The sequence below is a fragment of the Cloeon dipterum genome, chromosome 3 (genome assembly GCF_949628265.1).
Source record: "Cloeon dipterum chromosome 3, ieCloDipt1.1, whole genome shotgun sequence".
Classification (NCBI taxonomy): Eukaryota; Metazoa; Arthropoda; class Insecta; order Ephemeroptera; family Baetidae; genus Cloeon; species Cloeon dipterum.
The window spans coordinates 15,625,013-15,646,831 of NC_088788.1; the positions used below are offsets into that span (position 1 = coordinate 15,625,013).

Sequence of the window (21,819 nt, forward strand, 5' to 3'; positions counted from 1 at the left end):
ATATCACATTAGGGAAGATGGTGTGATCCGATGACGACATTCAGAGCCAGACCGTGCCAAAATTCGCGAAAAAAGCCTTGTAACTAAACGAGAAAGAAATTCGCGGCCAGCCAAAAGCCAAAGCAAGCGCAAGCACTGCAAGCAGAGCCCCCAGGTTTAGCGCCACTGTCGTAGGCCACTCCTCCTTCCCCCTACTCCCAGCCTGGATTTCAAGGGCAACGCTTCTATTTTGTTCGGCGGCCAACAACCGCCTGGCTTCTAGTGCCTGCATTCGCACTCCTGCACTACTGTTTTTCTTTAGTGAGTGGTTGGTTGGTGAGTGTGCCAGTGTGGCAAACATGGCGCTGTTCGGGACGCTGCTTTCCATCTCAGGCTCGCTGCTCCTGACGCCTTTGCTGCTGATCGTTTTGGTGATTCTCTTCCTGGCCTCGATCGGCAAGTCAGTCGGCGTGCGCAGGCTGTACGTCAAGACCCTGCTGGCCCTGTTCGAGGTGAGAAGTGTGTTTTTCGGCTGCCAAACGGGCGCTCCCTCGCGGACCTGCCCCACTGTGCCAGCCGTGCCTCCCTGCGCCGCTGGCTGTCCGGTCGCCGAGACACGGACACTACTCGCACAAAGCACAAATGACTCTGCACAATGTCCTTTTTTGTGGTTCGACGCAAGCCACCGCATCGATTGCGTTCCAGCTTCTCGACCTTTCCAGTGGCCCACATCCGTGTTGATACGTGGACAATAATTTTTCCTGTCCCGGGGGGTTGGAGAAATGTTTTTATTTTTCTACGACCGCATGTACGACGAAATTTCATTATCTATTCTATTAACATCGCACGAAAACAATGCTGCAATTAACTAACAAAACCTGTTTTGTTAAGTGGGCATTATATTGTGTCAGTGGATGAGCAGGAATTTCACTTTTGTCCAGGAAGACGGCTGCATTCCTTAGTTGAACTAAACCGCAGCGTTTCCCTTTTCTCTATTAAATCGATACTGCTATCAAATTAAATGCTGAAAATATTTACGCAGCAATTAGGTAATTGCGAGTGACGAGTGACACAATTATTGTTTATCATTTAAAATCTAAATCCGAAAATCAATGATAACATTTTAACAGCTGATTACCGTTGGATTTCGCTTGAAAGGTGCGTCGCAAAATCCACGTGATTTTCCGTTCACGGACAAGGTTAAAATTTGCATTTTGTTTGCTGGCGAATGAATGAATAATTCATGATTTACTTTACTCCAAATTGTTTCAAGTGCGACGCAGAAAAAAAAACCGAAAAGCCCGAATTGTGCAACTGAGTTTTGATCCATGACCCCTACGATTTTAATAGAATTAAGCCGACAAAACTGCACAGCAGGCGTCTGCTCTCTGACTCGTGAGTCAATTATGTAACGATCAGGCATCTCAAGTGTGCGAATTGTGATTAGATGGGTCGTACGAGGACTGAAAAGCCTGAGCACGTGATTAATGATTAATTTAATACTCTTTTTACATTATTAGTTTCAATGTAATCTTTATTATGGTTCTGCAGGGCTATTTATTCCCGGGAGTAGCTAATATTTAATTGGAATTAGTGAGAAGAGACTCTAATTATAGCATTAATGTTGTGCATATTAAGAAGTAATTAACGGCAGACGAGCGGTAACGTCAGGCTTCAGGCTTCCTTCCGCCTCCTGCACTCCATGACTCACCCGACTCAATCACTCTCTATCCGGCTTTGAAGCCTCTCCAATTGTTTTTGTTATGTTTTTGTCACCGTATGTTTCCATTCATTTCAAATCTGAAATTTCACTTTTCCTTCCTAATAGCCAGCTTGAATGTGAGCAACAAGTAAAACAGAAATATGGACAAATAATTATTTGGAATTTATTGCTGGATTTTAAAAATCATTTTTATTTTTGCTAATTTTTAATGCAATAAATATGTTAAAAAAAAATACCAAAACCATCAGCAAAAATTTATATACAGAGTCAGCAAAACACTGCTAAAACGATTAGTCTCTCGCCACACAGTTGCAATTAATTACCTATTAGAAGGGAAGAGCAGTGAAACGTATTTTACAGTTATAATAAATTTATTTAACTATTTGACAGAAATTAACTAACGTCATGCTAATAAATTTAAGATGTAAAATTCCAAGGTAAGGGTAATATAGCTTGGTTCAAGGTTCAACAAATCAAAGTAATAGTAGCGCTTATGTAACCTGTTGCACGCACACGTTTTAGAGTTTCATTACAAGCAACTCCCTGAAAAGGTTAAATCATCTCCATTTAAAAATAGGTGTAATATCACGCTTCCGTCTCAAAGCCAAAAAATTAATTCTCTATGTGGATAAATCCCTTCATATTTCAAGTTTAAACTATCTGATGAAAAAAATGTTTCGCACCATCGATAATTCGAATTTAAATATTTTTCGGGTGATTCTAAAAATTTTTAACATTTTCCCTGTCAATGTCAATACAAATTTTTTATTTAATTTCATTGCTGATTTTTTACGGTCATTAAGGAATTGTTGGAATTTCTAACGGTCGTCGAAAAAAGATCAGCAGCTGCCGTCATGCTGCCTCCCCCACGAAAAAATCTCGTTCCTCCCCCTGTGCACCCGAGTCTAGATTGCGGAAAGCGAAATCTTTCGCTCTTAGGAAAAGGGAACTGAGTGCAGCGCACCAGCTCAACCGGCCAAACTGGATTATTCGCAATCGGAGAGAGCACTCGAGCGTGCCTGCCAGCGCTGCGATGCATTGAGAATAATGAAATTTGCGCTCGCTGCCAGTCCGTAGACCTGGTGCAAGTTTATTATTTTTCTTTTATTGTCGCTCCGGAAGGCTGGGAAGGCACAGGTGTTTTATCACGGAGTTTCGTCTAGCTTCTCTCAAGCAAAACGGTATTGCTAATCATTCACCGCACATTCCACGCAGAGTAAGCGTGATTCGGAATCGAGTTTACAAAAAATCATTTCCTATTTGTTTGATTTTTCTTAAAATAGACATTATAGAAACACAAGCTGGTAATTTATGAAATTTAAAAATAAAGAATTGCTAATATCTGCGATAACTGCGTGGAAACTAATTATTATCTATTAGTGAAAAAAATTAAATAAAATGCGCTTGCCATTTTGGCCCCTAAAAACTCATTTATCAGCATTACTTCGCCTCCTTTCTTTTGTCTAGTCGTAGTTCAATTTACTTTAGAATAACTTCAAGATTCAATTTAGCATCATCTGATCTTTCCCCGTGCTCTAGATATTTTCAATCTATCAAACAACTAGGCGCATCAATGTTAGGCTGTTAGTAATCGAGTATGAAAATATTGCGATACATAAATATTTAACGGTTTAATTTTATTTTATTTTCTAATTTATGCAATGAATAACAAATCGTGTTGCAACGTGATTAGTTTTAGCGAATCTGTTTCATTCATGAACAAACTCATTGAACCGAATTGCTCGCTCCACTTTGAAATGTCAAACGCCAGCCGCACCCGTCCTGTGTTTGAATTGAACGCACGCCAGGACTTTGGCCTCTAGGAATTCAGACGCGAGAGCACCTCGTAATCATTGGAGAGATAATTTCCAGCCTTCGTTATCGATATTCTTACAAAGTTAAAGCTCATCACAGTCACTCAACACCATTATGGGCATTGTCTCTTATTTTTTCTCGTTCATCCACCATTAGGAAACATGACGAGTGTTGTGAAATGTCTCTGGATGGAATTGCATACAGCACATCATGCCGTTGCGATATCTTATTGTTTATTTGTGTGAACTGAAGGAAATGCGTAGGAAACAATAAAAAATAGCAATATGCATTCTGGACACGCATAGCTTATTTCAAATTTTTTAAATGTTCGTCAGAATTTAATAAAAAGCAGCTCCTCGGTGTGTAGTGAGCTGTTAATTTATCTGTTTTTCTACAGAGCTGCCCTGCTCTGCTAGTTTCGGCTTCTACTTGCAGCTCTAATTCATAAGCTAGAATGGAAACATGAGTTTCTTTAAGAGTTCATCACAAATTTCCTTCATCAAACTAGCAGATCAGTAAATTTCTGTAGAAATACAAAGCTTGCTACACACCGAGATAGCTGCATTTTTTTAATTCCTCTGACAAATATTATGGAATCCTCGCATGTTCTGCCTTCATTGGCATCTATCAAAAAATTTGAAATATGTTGAGAAATGATTGCGATCTAAATAAATCAAAAATTAATCTCGAATTAGAGGTCTTAGCCAGCAACGCCAGACGGCTAATTTTGGGTCACGTGGTCAGCTGCCGTACATTTAAGAAAACTGTGCCGCCGCGTAAAATTGTAAAACCTCTATTTGGAATAAAAGAATATAATTTTCCTTTTCCAGTATGGGCGACAACATATCGAGATCGCAAACAAGCAGAAGCGACTTTCTGACGACTCAGGGTTTAATTCAGAAGATGAGGGAGACAACAAGAGGATCCGATCAACCTCCGAGACCTCGGAGGAAAGCCAGCAGAGAGGCAGGCCTAAGGGACACCACCGGAATGGGTCTATTAAGGTGAAATAAGACGAATTAATAAACTGGTAAATTACAACCTTTCGGTGGAATAGAATGGCGTCAGTCTGATTCAACGAGAGGACCTGATTCTGGCGCCAGACCCGTGCCATAACAAAAGCGACCACAATCATCGAGACTCGAGCGCGCCAAGGACTTCCAACATCCGCAGCCACTCTGTGGGGGCGCCCACCAGGAATGCTGCCAACAGCGCCAAGGGAGCCTCGGAAAAGGGGGATAACAGCGAGCAGGAAGATGAGATAGACAGCCTCGCTCTGGTAAATTTTCTTCTATGTTTTAATTTTATGAAGCTGAATGTGTTTTAACAAACAATCCTTTAAACGAGTCAGGATTTTTGAGGGAATGAAATGTAGACGTTTCCTCCTTCAAAAATATACGTCTCGTTGAGAATTAAAAAAAAACGCTGGCCTAATTTCCTGGAAATAAATACACGTAAATGTTTTGCGAGTTTTCACCAAATAAACCTTCTTGGAAAACTATTTTATCTCTATGCAAGATATTTTGAAAAATTTATAATTTTTGGCTAACAAAAATATTTTTTTACAGGACAAGGACCACAGAAAGTTGTCTTTTGAAACTCTGAAGCAAGAGTTTGAATTGTCCGACTGTCTGACGTACATCAAAGCTGGGGTGGAGGCCATCATTGAGGATGAGGTCACCCAGTGCTTTGAGGCAGAGGAACTTCGGGTTAGATTCCTGAGATTTATTGAATAATTATTTGTGCTAACAAATTTTTCCTCCCTTGGCAGTCGTGGAATTTGCTAACCAGAACAAACAGGCACTACGAATTCATCAGCTGGAGATTGACAGTGATCTGGATGCTGGGCTTCATAGTGCGATATTTATTTTTGCTGCCGCTACGGGTTACAATCTGCTTTGTCGGGGTGAGTTGTTTGTTTCTTATTTACCACCCTCGCAGCCACGATACTAACCAAGGAGTGCGTGAAAACGCAGTTTTTATGGATGGCCATTTCGACGAGTCTGATCAGTCTAGTGCCGAGTCGGCGGGTGCGACGCGTGCTTAACCAGCATGCCATGCTGATCACCTTCCGGCTGTACGCGCGCTCTTTCTCTGCAGTCATCGACGTTCACAATCCGCAGTTCATGCCCAGGTCGAATGGCATTTGCGTGGCCAACCACACAACGCCGGTCGACATTGTCATGCTGGCCACCAACTCGTGTTTTTCATTGGTATTTCAGCGCCGCGATATTTTTTTAATTATTTTTGTTTGATGTTTTTTTATCTGTCTGTGGGGCGTGTCCGTCTATCACTATTTTCAGGTCCAAACTCCTGTGAACTTATTCATACATAATTATTAATGTGGTTACGGTGCATTTCCTGAGAAGGAAAATTTTTAAAGGAGAAACCTGGCTTTCTGGCTTCATAAAAAACGAATGCCGTAATTTCCTCACCAGAATATTGTTTTTTCTGTGCATGACCCTTAAATTTAAAATGTATGTAACATAAATCAAAATTTTCTGGATCAATTTACCACACTTAATTTCCATTTGAGGTCAATTCCAACCTTCAGAATCTGACCCTGACGTGATCCAGAGGATCAAATCACGATATAATATAACTAACCGAGTTTGGTTACATTTCATGGGGTAGCGACCCTGTCCAGTTCATATTTGAAATCTTGAAGGTATGAAAAGGGTAAAAATTAAGAATTTATCTTAACAGAACAATAAAACTAATTTTTTCCAAAACAATAAAAGACAATATTTTCTGTTGGTAAAAGTCCAGAAGCAGAAAAAGCTGAAAATTTCAGGAAAAACACCATACACTCCAGTGCGATTACAAACGAAACGATTTTCTCTGCGAGCAATTGTGCCAAATGAAAAATGTCACGTTGCCTTGTTCTCTGCCCCGAAGGTGTGCTGGCTGACGTTCTGCACAGCGGTGGTAGGCATCGTGCCGGCGGGCCGATTCAAGCGGTGGCTCAATGCCAAAGTGTGCATCATGTGCTTTTCGTTCTTGTCGTCCTCCATTTCCGCTGTCATCACCTACCACAACCCCGAGAACAAGCCAAAGGGAGGCATTTGCGTGGCCAATCACACCTCGCCCATCGACGTGCTCGTCCTAGCTTGTGACAGTTGTTACGCTTTGGTATGTTGTGCCGTCCCCTTCTCGATGTCTCTTGTCTCTACCTCCTTGTCGTGTTGCATGCGTCTCCTTGACCCATAAATGCCCTCCTTCAAATCACGTGTTTGTGTATTAGATCGGACAGCGGCACAACGGATTCCTCGGCTTGCTCCAGCGCGCCCTTGCCAGGGCTTCCTCGCACATTTGGTTTGAGAGGTCCGAGGTCAAGGACAGGGAGGTCGTCACTAAGAGGTGAGTTACAAAATAGGTTTTAATGACAGCGGTTTGACAGATTAGAGGAAAATTGACTAAAATAATACAGACCATTGTTTATGATTTGAATATATCGTCTTTTACTACATTTGTTATTCTAGATTTAAAATTCGGAAACCTAAACTTTTTCTATTTGTAAAAATTTCCAAAATATTTACCTTATTTCCAATTCAAATTTAGCGTCGTGTGTAATACATGGAAGATCCAAATTTTGTATGGCATGTGTACGGTATGAAACAAACAAGAATTTCAATTTTTTCGTTTCTGCCGAAATTACTTAAATTGATTTTGGTGACTGGCATTTCAAATTAACTCATTACATTTAAACTAAGTAAAAGTGCAAAAATCTTGACAGTTTAGATGGCTTTTAAATTGAAAAATATATTTTTTGCGGATCAACAGGGTACCTTAACCCCATACATCCAACATCCCCAAATCCAATAAGAAACAACGAAATAAAAATTGTCATTTTTGGAAACGGGAAAATCAGTTTGTCAAGCAAATATTCTGCGATTAAATTTGGCTAACTCTTTGTGTGAATGCACCAGAGTTCTCGTTGATAAACATTTAACTCTCGAAATGTGCACTAATAGCTTCAAATTGAAATATACCGCAAAACGCCCCTTAAAATGTGTATAATTGCTGTTATTAGGCTCCAACAACACGTGAGCGACCCAGAAAACCCACCTATTCTGATTTTCCCCGAAGGCACCTGCATCAACAACACGTCCGTGATGCAGTTCAAGAAGGGCAGCTTTGAGGTCGGCAGCGTCATCTACCCCGTAGCAATCAAGGTACCGCAGTCCAAATAAATCCAAATCAAATTGTAACGAAATTCCTGCAGTACGACCCTAAATTCGGCGACGCCTTCTGGAACAGCAGCAAGTACTCGATGATGCAGTACTTGTACATGATGATGACGTCCTGGGCAATCGTGTGCGACGTCTGGTACCTTCCGCCGATGACCCAGGAGCCGGACGAGAACGCCGTCGATTTTGCCAGTAGGGTTAAAAGCGTCATCGCTACTCAGGGAGGACTGGTCGACCTCATGTGGTCAGTGCAACCTTTTTTCCGTCGTTTTATGCGCATAATTTGACAACTTGGATTTTCGCACAACTTACTTTTTTATTTTATAAGCATTTTTTGCATCATGTGTGTTTGGTAAAGGAGGTTAACTTACCTGCTATCGAAAATGTTTTCCAGCATTGGTTAAGACAAATTGTTATTTTTGTTTTGCATACCATAAGTCATGCATTAAAACAAAATTTAAGGCAAAAATAAAATGTTTCAGGGATGGGCAGCTGAAGCGGATGCAGGCAAAGAAGGAGTGGAAGGAGAGGCAGCAGGAAGAGTTCAGCAAACGGCTCAAAGTGGAATAAAAGTCTATGGAAGAGATTAGGCAGTTGTTGTAAATTTAGCAAATTTAAGCTGCGACTGTGATCATAGAGCTTGTTGAATCCGATACATGTACCACTCCTCAATCACCAACTGCTGGACCAAAGAAGCGAAAACCGCAATACCATGTCTTCATCTCGGTGTTCGAATCCTCTTGTGCCAACCAATTTCCGCTCTCGATGGCTGCATTTAGCGAATTGCACCGCCAGCCGAGCACTGCCCATCATTCCGCAAATCTAAAACCCTTTTACCCTCGGTTCTGGTTTTGTTTTTAATAAAAGTAAACTCTTTCTTGGTAGACTGAATTTTTCAACGATAACTAATCTTGTTTTAATAAATCCGCATCACCATTTCAGTCAAAGATTTTCTGATGCGAGTCTACTTTTTGAAATTGTTCATCAACACGACATATCGGTGAGAAAATTCCCTTAAGACCTCTGGAAATTTGTAAAAATGTTTGCTTTCGGAGTGGCTGTGTTTTGTGCTAGGTCGCTCTTGTGTGTTTAATTTGCCAAGCAAGGAGAGGGTGCATTGAAAATGCCTCGTGTCTAGTCCTAGGATTGGCCCTTAAACCATGTTTCTGGTGGAGGTGGATAAAAAAGAATATATCGCATAAATGTCGAGTGAGCGGCCCGTGAGAGCTGGACTCTTGCGCAGGCCGTTAATGTAATTACGTTTGCGAATCGATCGGGCTGCTAACTAAGTTTGAGAATGCGTAATTTTGTTACTAGTTGGACTGGAGCAATGTTAACTTATATAATAAGCTGAGATTTAAATGTGTGATGAAAGAATATTTAGTGTGTGAAATGTCTCATCTTGTCTCGTCTCTCAGTGTTTCACTGCACAATATCGAACAGTGAGAATGATTTGTGTTATTTATCCATCGATTAAACTGTATTTTAAATCTAAGCAAAAATAATTTTATTTCTTTAAAGAAATTCCTGAAGAAAAAAAGATGACGGTTCTGGTCAGCATATTTGCTGGAAATTTTGTAGGTACAACTTGGTCTTAATTACCCAGCAAGTCCAATGAAAACCATATAATTAGCCATTTTAGCAGTTTTCGAGCCCAAAAATCAAACCAGGAAATTTTGAGTAATCCCCCGTTCAGAATGATCGTAGATCATACAATTTGAATTCGTCGAACTAAATCGTTTCGTAAACTGGAACAACCTTTCTAGGTGGCTGAAAAAGTTTTAGGGCGCCAACCCCCTTGAACGAACCCCATCAAAAGTGCAAAATGCATTTTTCGCAGGTTGCGCAGGAATAAAAATTTAATGGTTTTATTTAATAAAAATTATCAGTGCCAGTAAGATACAAATCCAATATACCAATTTGTCCAAAGCATTGCCAGACCATATTTTCTTTATCAGTTATCAAGGAAGAAATAAAATTTCAGGTAAAATAATACCACCGTTTTTTTTTTGAACAACCATGTTGGGCACTTGTCATCTTTAAATTCAAATTAATCCACGATGCAAAATAAATTATCTAAATTTATCCAGCTACTTCATTATTATATTAAAAAGCGTGGGTATAATTAATCGAGCAAAACTACTAATCTACCTTAATTTATGTAGGTTAGACACAAGAAATTGCCATCCGCGCATTACTAAAATAATCTAGTAAGGAAACTCTTAAACCCAGCCATTCGACGCAATCTCGTCGCATGCGATTGTCTAATTAAACGTGAGAGTAGTCATAGCAACAATTAAGCAAACACGATTTTAGCGTCAATCAAGCGGACAGTGTGACCAGTTGCACGCGTGACCAGCCGCGGAGCAGACGCATATTCGTTCATTTCGATCCGCGAAAGATGATCCGAACAGGTGCGTGCGGCTCGTGTCATTTTAAGTTTAATGTGATTGAAAATTGCGGCCCCAGGAGATGAGCAGCAGTGGTCAGGGAGGCGGTGAAGGGACCTTAGCTCCGGTAGCTGTGTCCAGAACCTACGTCGTCGACCCGCTGGTGCAGAACGTGGCCGTGCTCGCCGTCCTCGGGGTCGCAGGCACGCTGTTCAATGTGGCCCTGCTCGCCGGGTCCCTCACCAGGCCCAGAGTCCCGGGCAGCCTGGGGTGCACCCCGCCGCTCGCATCGGCCCTCTCCAACCTGGCCTTCGGTGGACTCGTCGAGGTGAGCAAATTTCATTATTTTTAAACAGGATTTTTGTTTTAATTATTATCAGAAAGATATAAAAACAAAGAGTTTTAAAAAAATAATGTTTATTAAATTATGAATTTATCCCTTCCTGTCGTATCTTTTCAAAGAAATGGAAATAATGTCCTAAAATGTACATGAAAATACCTTTGTTCCTATTCAAAATTGATAAATTTTAATTCTTCAATTATTATTATATAATTTTGTTAATTGCCAAACTAGAGAAAATATTTAAATAATTTCTACAACAAACCTCTACTTTCTCTAGTTTCCCAGGGTCATGTAACCAACTGGTGCACGCGCAGTATAATGAAAAAATCTGACGTTTCAATTGCGTGCGAGTAATAAAAAGAGCACGTCAAAACTGTCCAATCGATAGACATGTCACGCCAACAACAACACATTAAACTTACACATTTGTCTAGCTCATTTTAATGCTAAAAAAGTCAGTATTTTTGTGAGTAGAGAGCAGGGACCTTCGTTTCCTCGATCATTTTCAAAAATTGTGCCAAGGGAATCTATGCTTAAAAGAGATCAATGAAAATATTATTTGACACAATTTTTCAGGGTTATGTTTTCTGTGTTCTTTTGAAACTCGAGGTAGTACATCCCCACCTATTAGAAATATACTTTATAAAAAAACTCTTGTTAGTATGTTCGGTATAAAAGAAAAATCTGGATTTTGAATTCTAGAGTTCTCTGAGCATATTCCTGGCGGCAGCGTACAATGGTGGCGGCCTGACCAGCACGTCGACGGCACCAAACGACTTTTCACTGCCTGGCAAGGCGGCTCTGCTGGCTGTGCTGTTCCTAGTGTCGGCGTGGTTCTCCTGGTCCATGGCCTGCATCATGTCCGCCGCTGTCCCGGGCGCCTCACTTGGCCTCGTGCGGCTGCTAAACTTGCTGGGCGGCGCCGTCAGCATCGGCCTCGGAGCAGCCACTGGATACGTTAGTGGCGCCGACAGATCCAACATTAGCTCGTAAAAGATTAATTATTTGTGACGTACATATTAAATAAGGACAAGGAGATCAAAAAATATTATTTTTTAATTGATGCATGAAATTCTGAAAATCAAAGCACCGTTGGAATTTTTGGGATCAACCTCCGCGTTAGCCATCAAGCGCTGTACAAAGAGCTGTCACAAGGCGGCTGATGTTCCTGCCTTTTCCACCCTGAGAGCAGTCACAATATAGCCGCTCTCTTTTTCCAGCGCTTGAAGGAAAACGTGGAGGCCAATTAGCAAAAATCCAATGCCACTAAAATTGTAGCTTTTGCATACATGTTATAAAAATGTTTTCAGCATATAATAAAATAGTCCTTGAAACTGGTATTCTGTTAAGGACGGTTATGGTGCCCCGGCTAAAGCTGCTGGCCATCCCTGCGGGCCTCAGGTGGTCCATCGTGGTCCTCGGGTTCGCCCTTCCGTGGGCTGTGTGGCTGATCTTCGTCGTCGTCGCAACGTTCAGGTCTATGGGGCCGAAAGGCGCTCAGGAAAATGTCTTCCAGTTCTCGTCGGACACGCCACCATCGACAGGAGCCATCGTTTCGACTCTGGTCATCTTGTACCTGGGACTTAGGGTCCCTTACGAAATAGTAAGTTTTAGTTAAGGGTAAGTTTTTCCGAAGCGTTCTATTAAAAAAAACCAAGGCCTGTTTTTTAGACGATTTTTTCCACGTTTACAACTTAAAATGTTTTCTTCTTTCATTTGCAACACGAAAATAATGCAAAATTCTCAGATGATGATATTTTTGTGTTGTGGCGTGATGCTCCACAGCAAATTGTCGGTTCTGAATTTTCAAATAAATTATTACATTTTAAGTTTTAACATATTTACCAATTTTCTCTAAAATAATACGGTTTTCCCTGCTAAATATTTTCGTAGGTTGAGGCATCACCTGACGATACTTAAAAAACAATTTTTCCCTTATATTGCAGAGTTCCCTGATGCAAGGTCCGCGACCCCCTACCTTGCACTCGGCCCTGGCGTGGTCGCGCTTCGCATTTGCGGTCCTGGCGCCGATCCTGGTGTTAGGCAGCGCTCGCAGGTTCAAAGCGGCCTTAGTGGCCGCCTTTATGTGCTGCTCGCGTCGGCGGAGCAGCGTCGCGCCTCCGGAGGAGCCGCCCAGCCAAGGGGTAAGGCCAGAGCTTGAGGACTTTTCCGATACGGAGCGGTAGAAGGTCAGTGTCGCAAAAAGTCAAATGCACCTTTGGCTTGCCTACTATTCAGCTTCACTAATTAATAAATTACTTTCCGAAAAAAAACTCGAAAGCATGACAAAGGTGCACTTGCCTGCGACAGTGGAAAGGAAATTCCGGAATTTATTAATTTTTAGTTGCAATGTTTGCACTGGTGGGGTGGAAGGGGGGGGCGAAGCATGGATATTGTTACATGAAAAACCAGTAAATTCATTGAATTGATAGATTTTCATGCATGCCTAAATTCAGATCTTACAAGGATAATTTAAGGATTTTAATATTTAGTTTGTGGTGAATTTATTGAATTTGAGCCCTAATTAAGAAAAATCTCTAAGGAAAAACAAGGAATAAAATCCTTTATGTTGTATTAATCTTTGGAAATTCTTTAAATCAAATTTTGCTTGGACCATTTTTTGTTGGATCCAGACGAGACAGTGCCATTTTCTACTTTCAGCAGGGAAAATTTCCCTATTTTTTGGCAGATAAATCACCAAAATAGCTTGTCAAATTGCTTAAAATACGCGCTCACAATTTAGGAAACTTAACAGAAAATTTAGCTTTTAAAATTTTCTCAAAATCTTAAAAATTAACCATCAGATGGATTTGTATTATTAAATATTGTCAGTAATCCAAAATGCAATAAAATGGTGAACAAAAACTCTAGTTTCAAATCAAATTAACAGTTTGTTGATCATTTTTTAAACTTACGAGAAGTGCTAAAATTGTAAAATCTAAAACTTTAGACGACTTCTACACGAGCAAAATAAATTCAACACAAACTAAATCGAATAGTTCAAAGTATGAGTTTTTTCAAGGAAATATTTTCCCAATTTTCAGGCCAGCAAGGTTCCTGCTTCAGTCCCAGTCCTCTTCCAGACCCCCGGAGGTCTGTACCTTAGGAGAGTGCGGTACAATCACCACCCAACGGCGCCAGGGTTCACCTACACCCTGTGCGATTTGGATCCGCAAGGGACGCAAAAGGCCAGCACCATTGAGAAAATGGACATGTTCATGCGGAGCAGTGCATTCTTGAATTGAAATGAAAATCGCAAAGAATTGCGTTCAATAAATAAGCCTGTCTTGTTTATTGCAGAACTTGGGTATATACATTGTAAATATGCGTCAACACAACGGTGGTAATGAACGAAGTAAATGAAATAAAAATAGTTTAAAGGAAGTTCAATCATTTTCTATCACAACTAATCGTGTTTTCCAACTCTCGACAACGGACTTACAACAACGTTAACTGTGTGCTGATAGAACAACTCGCTCGCTACCCTGTATCACAATATCGGAACTAAACTACTGAAAAATGGTATCTTAAAACGCGGTTATTTGGCCTGAACCAGCAGACAACTCAAGTAAAGACTAATCTAAAAGGTGGGTTCCTGATCAATACGAAACCCTCTTGGCATGGGTCTTTAGGCCTTGATGAAATTTTGTGAAGGTGCTGCCCGAACAATGCTGAACCCTAAAATATTAAATCAAAATTCCAAGAGTTGCACATGTATCGAAGACTAAAATTTAGCGATTTTCAAGGATTGAAATAATTTCTGACGGTTGATATTTCGTTTCTGATTTATGCAATTTGAGCAAAAATTTTAGAGATCACCATTGGTCCACTAGGGCAGCTCGTGAAAGAAATTTATCAAGATCTGAAGACCCACACCAAGAGGGGTTCGCCTTAATATAGAACCAACCAAAACGAAAAAGTAAATGACCCGCGAGAAGCACCTGTTAGACATGGTAAACATGGTGCGAATGTCGTCCTTTGATTGCGGAAACAAACACGAGGTAGTGCCACAGTCCAACTGATAAGTCTCACCAGCGCACCAGTTCTCTGTACTCTTCGTTGATGCTGAGTCTCTTGATGCTCTCGTAGCTGAGGATGATGGCAAATGAGTAAACGGCTGACTGCACGAGCCGCGCGCTCAGCCCCTTGCTGAAGATGCGCAGCCGCTCCTCGGCCCAGAGGTCGCGGAAGGTGCGCGACATGGAGCCGATACGCTGCACCTGCAGCCGCGCCCGCACGATGTCCAGCGGGTTCGTCAGCAGGGTTGTCGTGAAACCGCCCATTGTGCCTGACACGCACTGGATCATCAGGTGCGAGCTCCCAGTTGGAAGCAGTTTGTACAGCTCGTCTAGAAATCACAACAGACAAACTTTATTAGATCAAACAAATCTTGAAAGAGGTGGATTTATAGTTGGTGGACCTATTTACAAAGAGTGCATTTCTTGAACAGTAAATTTCCATACTTTTTTTCCTGATTTTTCTGACAAGAACAGTTTCAAAAACTCGTAACTAAATATTGTTTTTTCGTTTCCTAGAAATATTTATATTCATACATTTTTTAACTTTGCGTATTTTCCCTAACAATTTTTTTTCTTAGGAATTTTCGAAAAGTTTAAAATTAATATAGCGGAAAGAAAATTGTTCCCAAATTAATGCTCAGTGAGTACAGTGTTGATGGAGTAATTTTAATTCTTTTTATGGTTGTAATTAATTTAATCATAGAATTTCTAATATTCAAGCTGTTAACTCGAGTTATTGTGAATATTATTTAGTATCTGATACCTGTAACTGAAATCGTTCGAAAAGTCGAGGAAAGTCGTCTAGCTTTCTTAAAATAGCAGTAGACATGTTCTAAATCTGTCTGCTGATGCAGGGAACACGGTTGTCATTTTATTTATGAAAAACTTATTTACAGTTTAAAATTTACTGCTGAACCAACGATTAAGAGATGGCTGATTTTGATTGCTTGAAAGTGACTTTAAATACTGAAATGATAAAAATCGATCTATAAAAGCAGAAAAAAATTAATCAGTTAAGATACTCAATGTAGCCTTGAAATAAAAAATGAGGGCTATGAATTCATCCAGCAATGAAAAAAGCCAATTTTACAGAAAATGTAACCTAACAATTTTCTTCTCTCACCTTGGTAGAAGTGGTAGAGGAGCCACCACATGGCAGAGTTGGGCACATAGGTGCAGAGCGAGGCGGTGTATCCTCTGTAGTATCCTCTCAGCCCGTCGCGCCGGTAGATCTCAGCAGTGACAAAGGCCGCGATCTGGAACCTGCTGCGTCCCTCGACGACCACGCCGAGCGGATTGGTGGCCGCCTGACTGGCACCCTTCGTCTGTCCAAGGATCATGATGTGCTGAGAAATGACGTCGAACGGCACCACAATGCTCTGGCCGACAAGCGACGCTGCCGCACCGCCAACCATGCCGCGGATGCGCGAGTCGCTGACCAACTCTCGCTCCTTCAGAAGGTGCCGCACTCCTTCGTACGTCGAAATGTAGAACACACCAGAAATCAGTTGAGCGGCGCTCACCTGAAAGCAAATTTGCTAATTTTAAGTGAAAATGATGGGAAAAATGAAAATAATATTGCCAGTGTATTTTTAATGAAAATTCCACATTCTTTTAACAAAAACTAACAGGGAAACTCATGGTCTTAAACGTTTCAGTTTTTAATTAAATTATTGAATTCATGTTGTTGCTTATGAGTTAAGATATATCTCCAGGGGAATATTTTTTATTCGATGGAGTTTGCAAGTTACAAGCTCCAAAGATTAAAAGATTGGATTTAACATGGAAATCTTTCAAAATCAAATTGTTAACCCAGTTTTCACTCAATTGAGATATTTAATTGGCAGACTCTGCTTGACAAGACGAATCTATCAGTGGATCATTTCTTATATTTCGGAAAAGGGCCTGATTTTAAACTGTTCATTGGCAGCATGGGAAAACGTTTTCAAACTTTTTGAGCTGCCTACCAGGTCTCTACTCTGCGCGGGAAATTAATTCAGTATAGTTAGTAAATTAATAGTGAAAATTATAACAGGAAAAATTAAATTATACATTCTTGCACTGTATTGATCAGCAGTAATTTAACACCAAAACAAAGTTCATTAACGCAGTAATAGCTACAGAGTTCTGAATCAGCGCTTTACTCATTTCTAAGCAAAATCGAAAAAAGTGGCAAATCTTGTCAACCCCGCCACTCGCCCTCCCTGTGGTTTAACCTTTTCTCACAAAAACTTACAACCTCAAAAATACCATCATCAGTAATGAAGAGCTAATTTTAAAGAGAATTTTCTCCCCTATTCGATTTTACTCAGTAATGAGTTCAGCTGGACGTAAATGATGAACACTGGTTCAGTATTCTCTACAGCTCAAACTGTGTTTTTGAATTTTGTTTTGGAAGTAAATGACTGCTGATGAGAACGTGTTATTTGATTTTTCCACATAGAATTTCACTATTAGCTAATCATTGATCATCCGTAACTAATTTTCCGCGCACAGTACAGCCACTCAGCCTTATAAATTTGTTTAATGCAGGAGTAAGCACTGCAACTTGATTTTTTTTCTGTGAGGCAGCTTCTTTTTTAGATGGAAATGGGGTCATATTTCACTCAGTTACCTAATTCTTTTTGAAAGTGTCACTACGTGTTGTCTGACAATTAAAAAAATTGTATTATTCACTTCAAATGGATATTTTTCCTCGATCAGCTGGGGAGAATAATATTTTCGTTTCAGCGCTATGATTCATAGAAGGAGGATCGACTGACCCAGAAGCCCTTGTAAAGCCCCCTGAAGCCCTCAGTCCTCCTGATCTGGACGCAGGCGTCCATCATTCCCTTGTAGGCCTCGTTGTGTCGCTGAATCTGCAGTCGAGTCTTGACCACGGTCAGGGGGTACAGGGCGCAGCGAACACTGAACGAGCTGAGCATGCTGAGGGGGAAGAACTTGCGTTTGTCCATCATCTCCCACTCGATGGTGCGCAGGAAGGGCACCCCGAGGGCCGGACTGGCCGGGTCTAGGCTGTTCATCTCGCCTGAAAACGACCTGACGCTTGAGTAGTGCATTGAATGACAATTCAAGGGTGTGATGCAATTTCATAACACACCGAGCTGTTCTGTTGTTTACCGATTCGAAAAGCTAGCGCCCGTCTACAGAGTTCTGCCGCCTCCGAAAGGGGGCCCCGTCCAGTTTGCTTCGGCGTCTGAACGCAGATCGTCGCCCTCGGCGGCCCATCTTTGTCCTCTTACGCAATTAAAACCACTTTTTCAGACTTTGACCCATTTCTTGTCTCCATCCTTGTCGTTCAGCTGATTTTCTGGTGGCGGTTAACTGTGTTGATTATAGGGGTATTACCGGTATCATCGACAGCTTAAAATGTCGGATATTTGGGTATTAACAGCTAATAAAATTTTAAAAAATTCTGAATTTATGGCCAAATTTATAAAAATTAAATTTAAAATTTCATCAATGAAATAATATCTCTGATTAAAAATCAAAAGTGGTTGAGCATAAATAAGTAACCGGTTATCTCTCACATTTGTATAATAATACTGTTCCGCTATTGGATCGTTACTAACATGGCATTATTTTGTAATCCACAACGAGGAAAGCAAAATTAATAACATTAATAATAATGATTGTATTGTATAAAGTTTGAAACGTATCAAAATCAGGGAACCCTTCAGAAAGATGTTTTAATTATATTAATATTTAATCATAAATCAAATTAATGTTGCATAGATCAGTGTAGAATTGCAACGAGAGCGATACACTGACGTTGTGTTGTACTTTGCTATTCTAAAAAATACGTGTTAAAAAAATATGTTCAAAATTGCGGAGCAATCGAAAAATACGGTTTTATGTGTTGTTGTGAGTTCATTGAAAAAGTGGGCTTTCGCGAACTATGCTCTTTAGCAGAGCAAGATTACGAAATGTTCTTTAAAAAAGTCGCAACGGCCAACCGCTATGCGATAGTCATGAAGACAGGAATCAGGAATCCGATTTCAGGGTATTTTGGTGTTAAACCATTGACTAAATTAATTTAAAAGCAAGCTGTCAAACAAATTTAAAATTAAATAAATTAAAAATATATCAGAAAAAACTGAATAAAAAATTAAAGAGGTAGAGGGTAAAGCAAATAACCAACTAATTCACGTGTCCGAATGAGTATAATTTGGGCAAGTTCCTCCATAACATAGTCCTGGTCCACGGCATCCATACCTGAACAGATCCGCGGCATGTACAACTCGCGCACACCGTGCTGCCGCGTGTAACGTAACGGGCCAGTCCAAGTCCAGCGAGCATGAGGTTTACGCCGCGGATGTGTCCATCTGGATCGTGGTGGAGCTTTGGCGTCAAACGCGGCTCGAACACGCAGAGCAGCATCTTACTGCCGTCGGGCATTTTCTTGTTTTCTCTTATTTTAAGTAAAATTATAATATTTGAAATCTAAAATAGTCCTGGTATAGCGGTAAAATTGCGCATCGCTCAACAAAAACCCAAATTTTATTTTCGAATTAATAGTTTCCCTTTTCTTGCAACAAGAAAATTCACGATTGCGGTTTTTAAGAAATGAGAAATTTTTCCGCTACCAAAACGGAATGTAAATATGTTTTATGGCATTTATGCAAAAATATTTAATAGCACCATGGAAAAGCTTCAATATTTGAAGTAGATTAGTATGAAACACACATAACAAAGTGACATTTGGAAAAAAAACCGATCTATTTAGATTGAACAAATATTTACTAAAAGCAAACATAATATATTTAACACCTTTGTCGTTCCATTTCACAACTCACATTAAAGCGAACGATCAGGAGAGGACTATTGCTTTTAGCTCTCAGTGTACAAGAAAGCAGAAGATACTCAAATCCAGAGCGATCAAGAGATTGAGAAAGGAAAAATAAATCTTGGTGAGCAAACCTTTTAAAACTTAGAGCACAAAATTTATTGATTTTTAAAGAAGACGAGAGCCATGGATTTCCGACTACTGTTTGATGATTACTCCAGAGAAATTTACAACCTGACGATAGAGCAGCAGAGAAGGGCGAGTTTGGAATCACTTTACCTAAACTCGATCGTGGAAGGATTCAGGCCGTCTAGCGGGAATCGAACCATTGATCTGACGCCGTTGAGAAGACTGTCTTGGATTTCCATTCGGGAGGCTTTATTGAGAAAGCTTGCGTTTGCCAACACTTACGAGCCTATCGAACGGCAGATCCCGACACCGTGGCTCTTTGAGATCCTCTTGGACCTCCTGGACGAACCGATCCTCAATCTCGACTTTAGCTGTGTAGGAGCCACCAATGTTGTGTTGAGCGTCTGCTTTGAGGATATGTTTAACGAAGCCATCGATAAACTTGTGAGAAGCAGCACAGGCTGCATCAAAACGCTTAAGATCAACGCCATCCAAAGAGGAGTCCTTTTTTCTCCCGAGACGGGCAACCTACGCAAAATCATCGGACTAAAAAACCTGCAAGAACTGCGCTTGCCAAGCTACATTTTTCAAGCTCGAGAATTTGAAGACGTGGCCAACAATTTGTTTAACTTGAGCCTCCTGGAATGCAACCTTCACATCTCCATCCAACCCGAAGGTATGATAGAAAGTCTCCAGCGGTTGGAAAGACTCGAAAGTTTCACATTCGACGTTTTATGGGGAGAAGAATTCATTGAAGAGCCACCATATTTACAAAGTAGAACAACGCATGGACTATGTTTACCATACAGCCGTCTCCTGGTCAAAAAGCTCCCTTTATTGCATGTAGCTGGATGTGAACCAACACTAACGCCCCAGCCCGAGAGAGTGAACTGTCACCGACACGAAACCCGAATTTGCCACGTTTTGGACGAGGAGGACACATTTTCGCTGACTGGCGCGAGTAAACTAAAACATTTGATCGTTCAGCGCCACATGCAACCGCAACAGGTCCAATGGCACTCCAAGCACGCTCGTTCCCTTTGCGTCGTAAATTTGAAAAGGGACGCCGATTGGGAACCTCTTTTGCAATTGGCGAGAATCGAGAGTCTATTTATGTTTGGCTGCACTCCTTCCAGAATGATGATGGTTAGGATGCTTGAGAGGTTCGGCCTGTCCCTGAATCTCTTCTCGTGCGACTCACAAGAAACACCTCCAGTTCACGATATTCTCGTTTTGTGTCCTAGACTCACAAGCCTCAAGACCATGAGTTGTCTTCCTATAATCCTGGAGCGACTTAGAGAGTTGCACTTTCTCGATACAATTGAGAACCGCGATAGAATTATAGACGTGCTGACCGCGCCTAACCTGGAGAGGTTAGAAATATCGTTCGAAAATCTGCATGAGAGGAGCCTGGCGGGCGCTACTATAGCGCTGAGGTGCAGAGGAGATGTCGCTCCCAAACTAAAGACGCTCAGAAGTAAGTAGTATTCAAATAATTGAGTTTTTTCAAGATATTTTATTTTTTAATGCAGTCCGATCAAGACTTACAACCGTTACGCTGAAAGAATTGATGGTCAATTTCGTCAGAGTCATTTGCACAAAGGCGCCATACCTGATGGAAGTTAGAATGCCACTTCCTGAACTGGAGCAAATATTTAACTTCATCAATGCTAGAATTTACTTCAATTCTTAGGTTAATGCTGTTCACTCTAAATATTAATAAGGGAAGAATGTTGTGAATTAAAAAGTTTAGTATATGGGACATGAGATTAAATATTATTGATGGTTTTACGTCAGACAACTGTGTATCATTATTGAACTAAACCTTTTCTTGTGGACTTCAGAATGCGAGGCACTTAATTCAATCTCAAAATAATGAAAGAATTAGCACCGTGAGAAATTTAAAGTTAGGATTACAAAACGCCTGTAACTTCAAGGCTATGCAACCTGCACGACAGTGGTGTCCTACGTGTTGCACACACACGATATCTGATTTTTCTTTCTTCAATAAAATTTTTTGATAAATTAATAAAAAGCTAGTACAGGCCTAATTAATTTGATGCTACAGTAAATTTAGCAACCTGCAAGATGGGGATGCTTAGCTACTTGTCTACAACTTCTTTTTTTCGCCAAATAAGAGAATTAATTGTTATTTTTTTAAGAATAATACGTCAAGCATAGCAAAAATTAAATATTTATCTAAATAAATCTGATGCTGGAATTCACATAAAAACAGACCGCTGGAAATAAGTAGTTTTAAAAATGAACTCTGGAATTTGAACTTTGAATGATCCTTGTTTGGCCTTTTTGTTTGTTTCTCCCGACAAGAAGCTAACAAGAATATGATGCCTTGAAAACCCGTAGAATTTTAAGAGTGTTAGTCTTTCAAAGCAACGACAACAATATCATTTCCTCTTTGAGTCTCTCTGTGTCAGACAAACAATG

General features: G+C 40.5%; 3 protein-coding genes across 7 annotated transcripts; 2 read left to right on the plus strand and 1 right to left on the minus strand.

Moving 5' to 3' along the window:
* The first annotated feature begins 319 nt into the window (after nucleotides 1-319).
* Gpat4 (Glycerol-3-phosphate acyltransferase 4) lies at nucleotides 320-9,212 on the plus strand. 2 transcript variants are annotated; one of them, XM_065482489.1, is made up of 10 exons: nucleotides 320-491; nucleotides 4,348-4,521; nucleotides 4,575-4,796; nucleotides 5,086-5,226; nucleotides 5,289-5,423; nucleotides 5,494-5,730; nucleotides 6,762-6,877; nucleotides 7,551-7,692; nucleotides 7,743-7,951; nucleotides 8,190-9,212. In XM_065482489.1, the coding sequence occupies exons 1-10, from the start codon at nucleotides 339-341 to the stop codon at nucleotides 8,275-8,277; spliced, it is 1,617 nt and encodes a 538-aa protein (XP_065338561.1). In that variant the 5' UTR covers nucleotides 320-338; the 3' UTR covers nucleotides 8,278-9,212. The 2 variants fall into 2 exon arrangements, with proteins under 2 accessions (XP_065338561.1, XP_065338562.1); XM_065482490.1 differs by lacking the exon at nucleotides 5,494-5,730 and adding an exon at nucleotides 6,416-6,649.
* Nucleotides 9,213-9,660: 448 nt separating this feature from the next.
* LOC135938665 (uncharacterized) lies at nucleotides 9,661-13,813 on the plus strand. 2 transcript variants are annotated; one of them, XM_065482492.1, is made up of 6 exons: nucleotides 9,661-10,121; nucleotides 10,177-10,425; nucleotides 11,143-11,429; nucleotides 11,791-12,043; nucleotides 12,387-12,629; nucleotides 13,485-13,625. In XM_065482492.1, exons 2-5 carry the CDS (start codon nucleotides 10,180-10,182, stop codon nucleotides 12,624-12,626), a joined length of 1,026 nt encoding a protein of 341 aa, XP_065338564.1. In that variant the 5' UTR covers nucleotides 9,661-10,121; nucleotides 10,177-10,179; the 3' UTR covers nucleotides 12,627-12,629; nucleotides 13,485-13,625. The 2 variants fall into 2 exon arrangements, with proteins under 2 accessions (XP_065338564.1, XP_065338563.1); XM_065482491.1 differs by having other exon boundaries at nucleotides 9,664-10,121; nucleotides 12,387-12,584; nucleotides 13,485-13,813.
* Nucleotides 13,704-17,786, minus strand: LOC135938666 (solute carrier family 25 member 44). Of its 3 annotated transcripts, none has more exons than XM_065482495.1 (4): nucleotides 17,580-17,786; nucleotides 17,222-17,504; nucleotides 15,583-15,982; nucleotides 13,704-14,788 (listed from the first exon to the last, which is right to left on the minus strand). In XM_065482495.1, the coding sequence occupies exons 2-4, from the start codon at nucleotides 17,480-17,482 to the stop codon at nucleotides 14,469-14,471; spliced, it is 981 nt and encodes a 326-aa protein (XP_065338567.1). In that variant the 5' UTR covers nucleotides 17,483-17,504; nucleotides 17,580-17,786; the 3' UTR covers nucleotides 13,704-14,468. The 3 variants fall into 3 exon arrangements, with proteins under 3 accessions (XP_065338567.1, XP_065338566.1, XP_065338565.1); XM_065482494.1 differs by having other exon boundaries at nucleotides 17,222-17,487; nucleotides 17,580-17,785; XM_065482493.1 differs by having other exon boundaries at nucleotides 17,222-17,498; nucleotides 17,580-17,785.
* Nucleotides 17,787-21,819: the final 4,033 nt, after the last annotated feature.

Bases quoted from the DNA above. Each gene is read 5' to 3' on its own strand.
- LOC135938665 (XM_065482491.1), top strand. From the start codon at position 10,180: ATGAGCAGCAGTGGTCAGGGAGGCGGTGAAGGGACCTTAGCTCCGGTA. The intron at 12,044-12,386 runs GTAAGTTTTAGT...CTTATATTGCAG, and splicing joins TTAGGGTCCCTTACGAAATA to AGTTCCCTGATGCAAGGTCC. The intron at 12,585-13,484 runs GTAAGGCCAGAG...CCCAATTTTCAG, and splicing joins AGGAGCCGCCCAGCCAAGGG to GCCAGCAAGGTTCCTGCTTC.
- Gpat4 (XM_065482489.1), top strand. From the start codon at position 339: ATGGCGCTGTTCGGGACGCTGCTTTCCATCTCAGGCTCGCTGCTCCTG. The intron at 4,797-5,085 runs GTAAATTTTCTT...ATTTTTTTACAG, and splicing joins AGATAGACAGCCTCGCTCTG to GACAAGGACCACAGAAAGTT. The intron at 7,952-8,189 runs GTCAGTGCAACC...AAAATGTTTCAG, and splicing joins GGACTGGTCGACCTCATGTG to GGATGGGCAGCTGAAGCGGA.
- LOC135938666 (XM_065482495.1), bottom strand. From the start codon at position 17,482: ATGAACAGCCTAGACCCGGCCAGTCCGGCCCTCGGGGTGCCCTTCCTG. The intron at 15,983-17,221 runs GTCAGTCGATCC...ATTTGCTTTCAG, and splicing joins GGCTTTACAAGGGCTTCTGG to GTGAGCGCCGCTCAACTGAT. The intron at 14,789-15,582 runs GTGAGAGAAGAA...TGTGATTTCTAG, and splicing joins CCTCTACCACTTCTACCAAG to ACGAGCTGTACAAACTGCTT.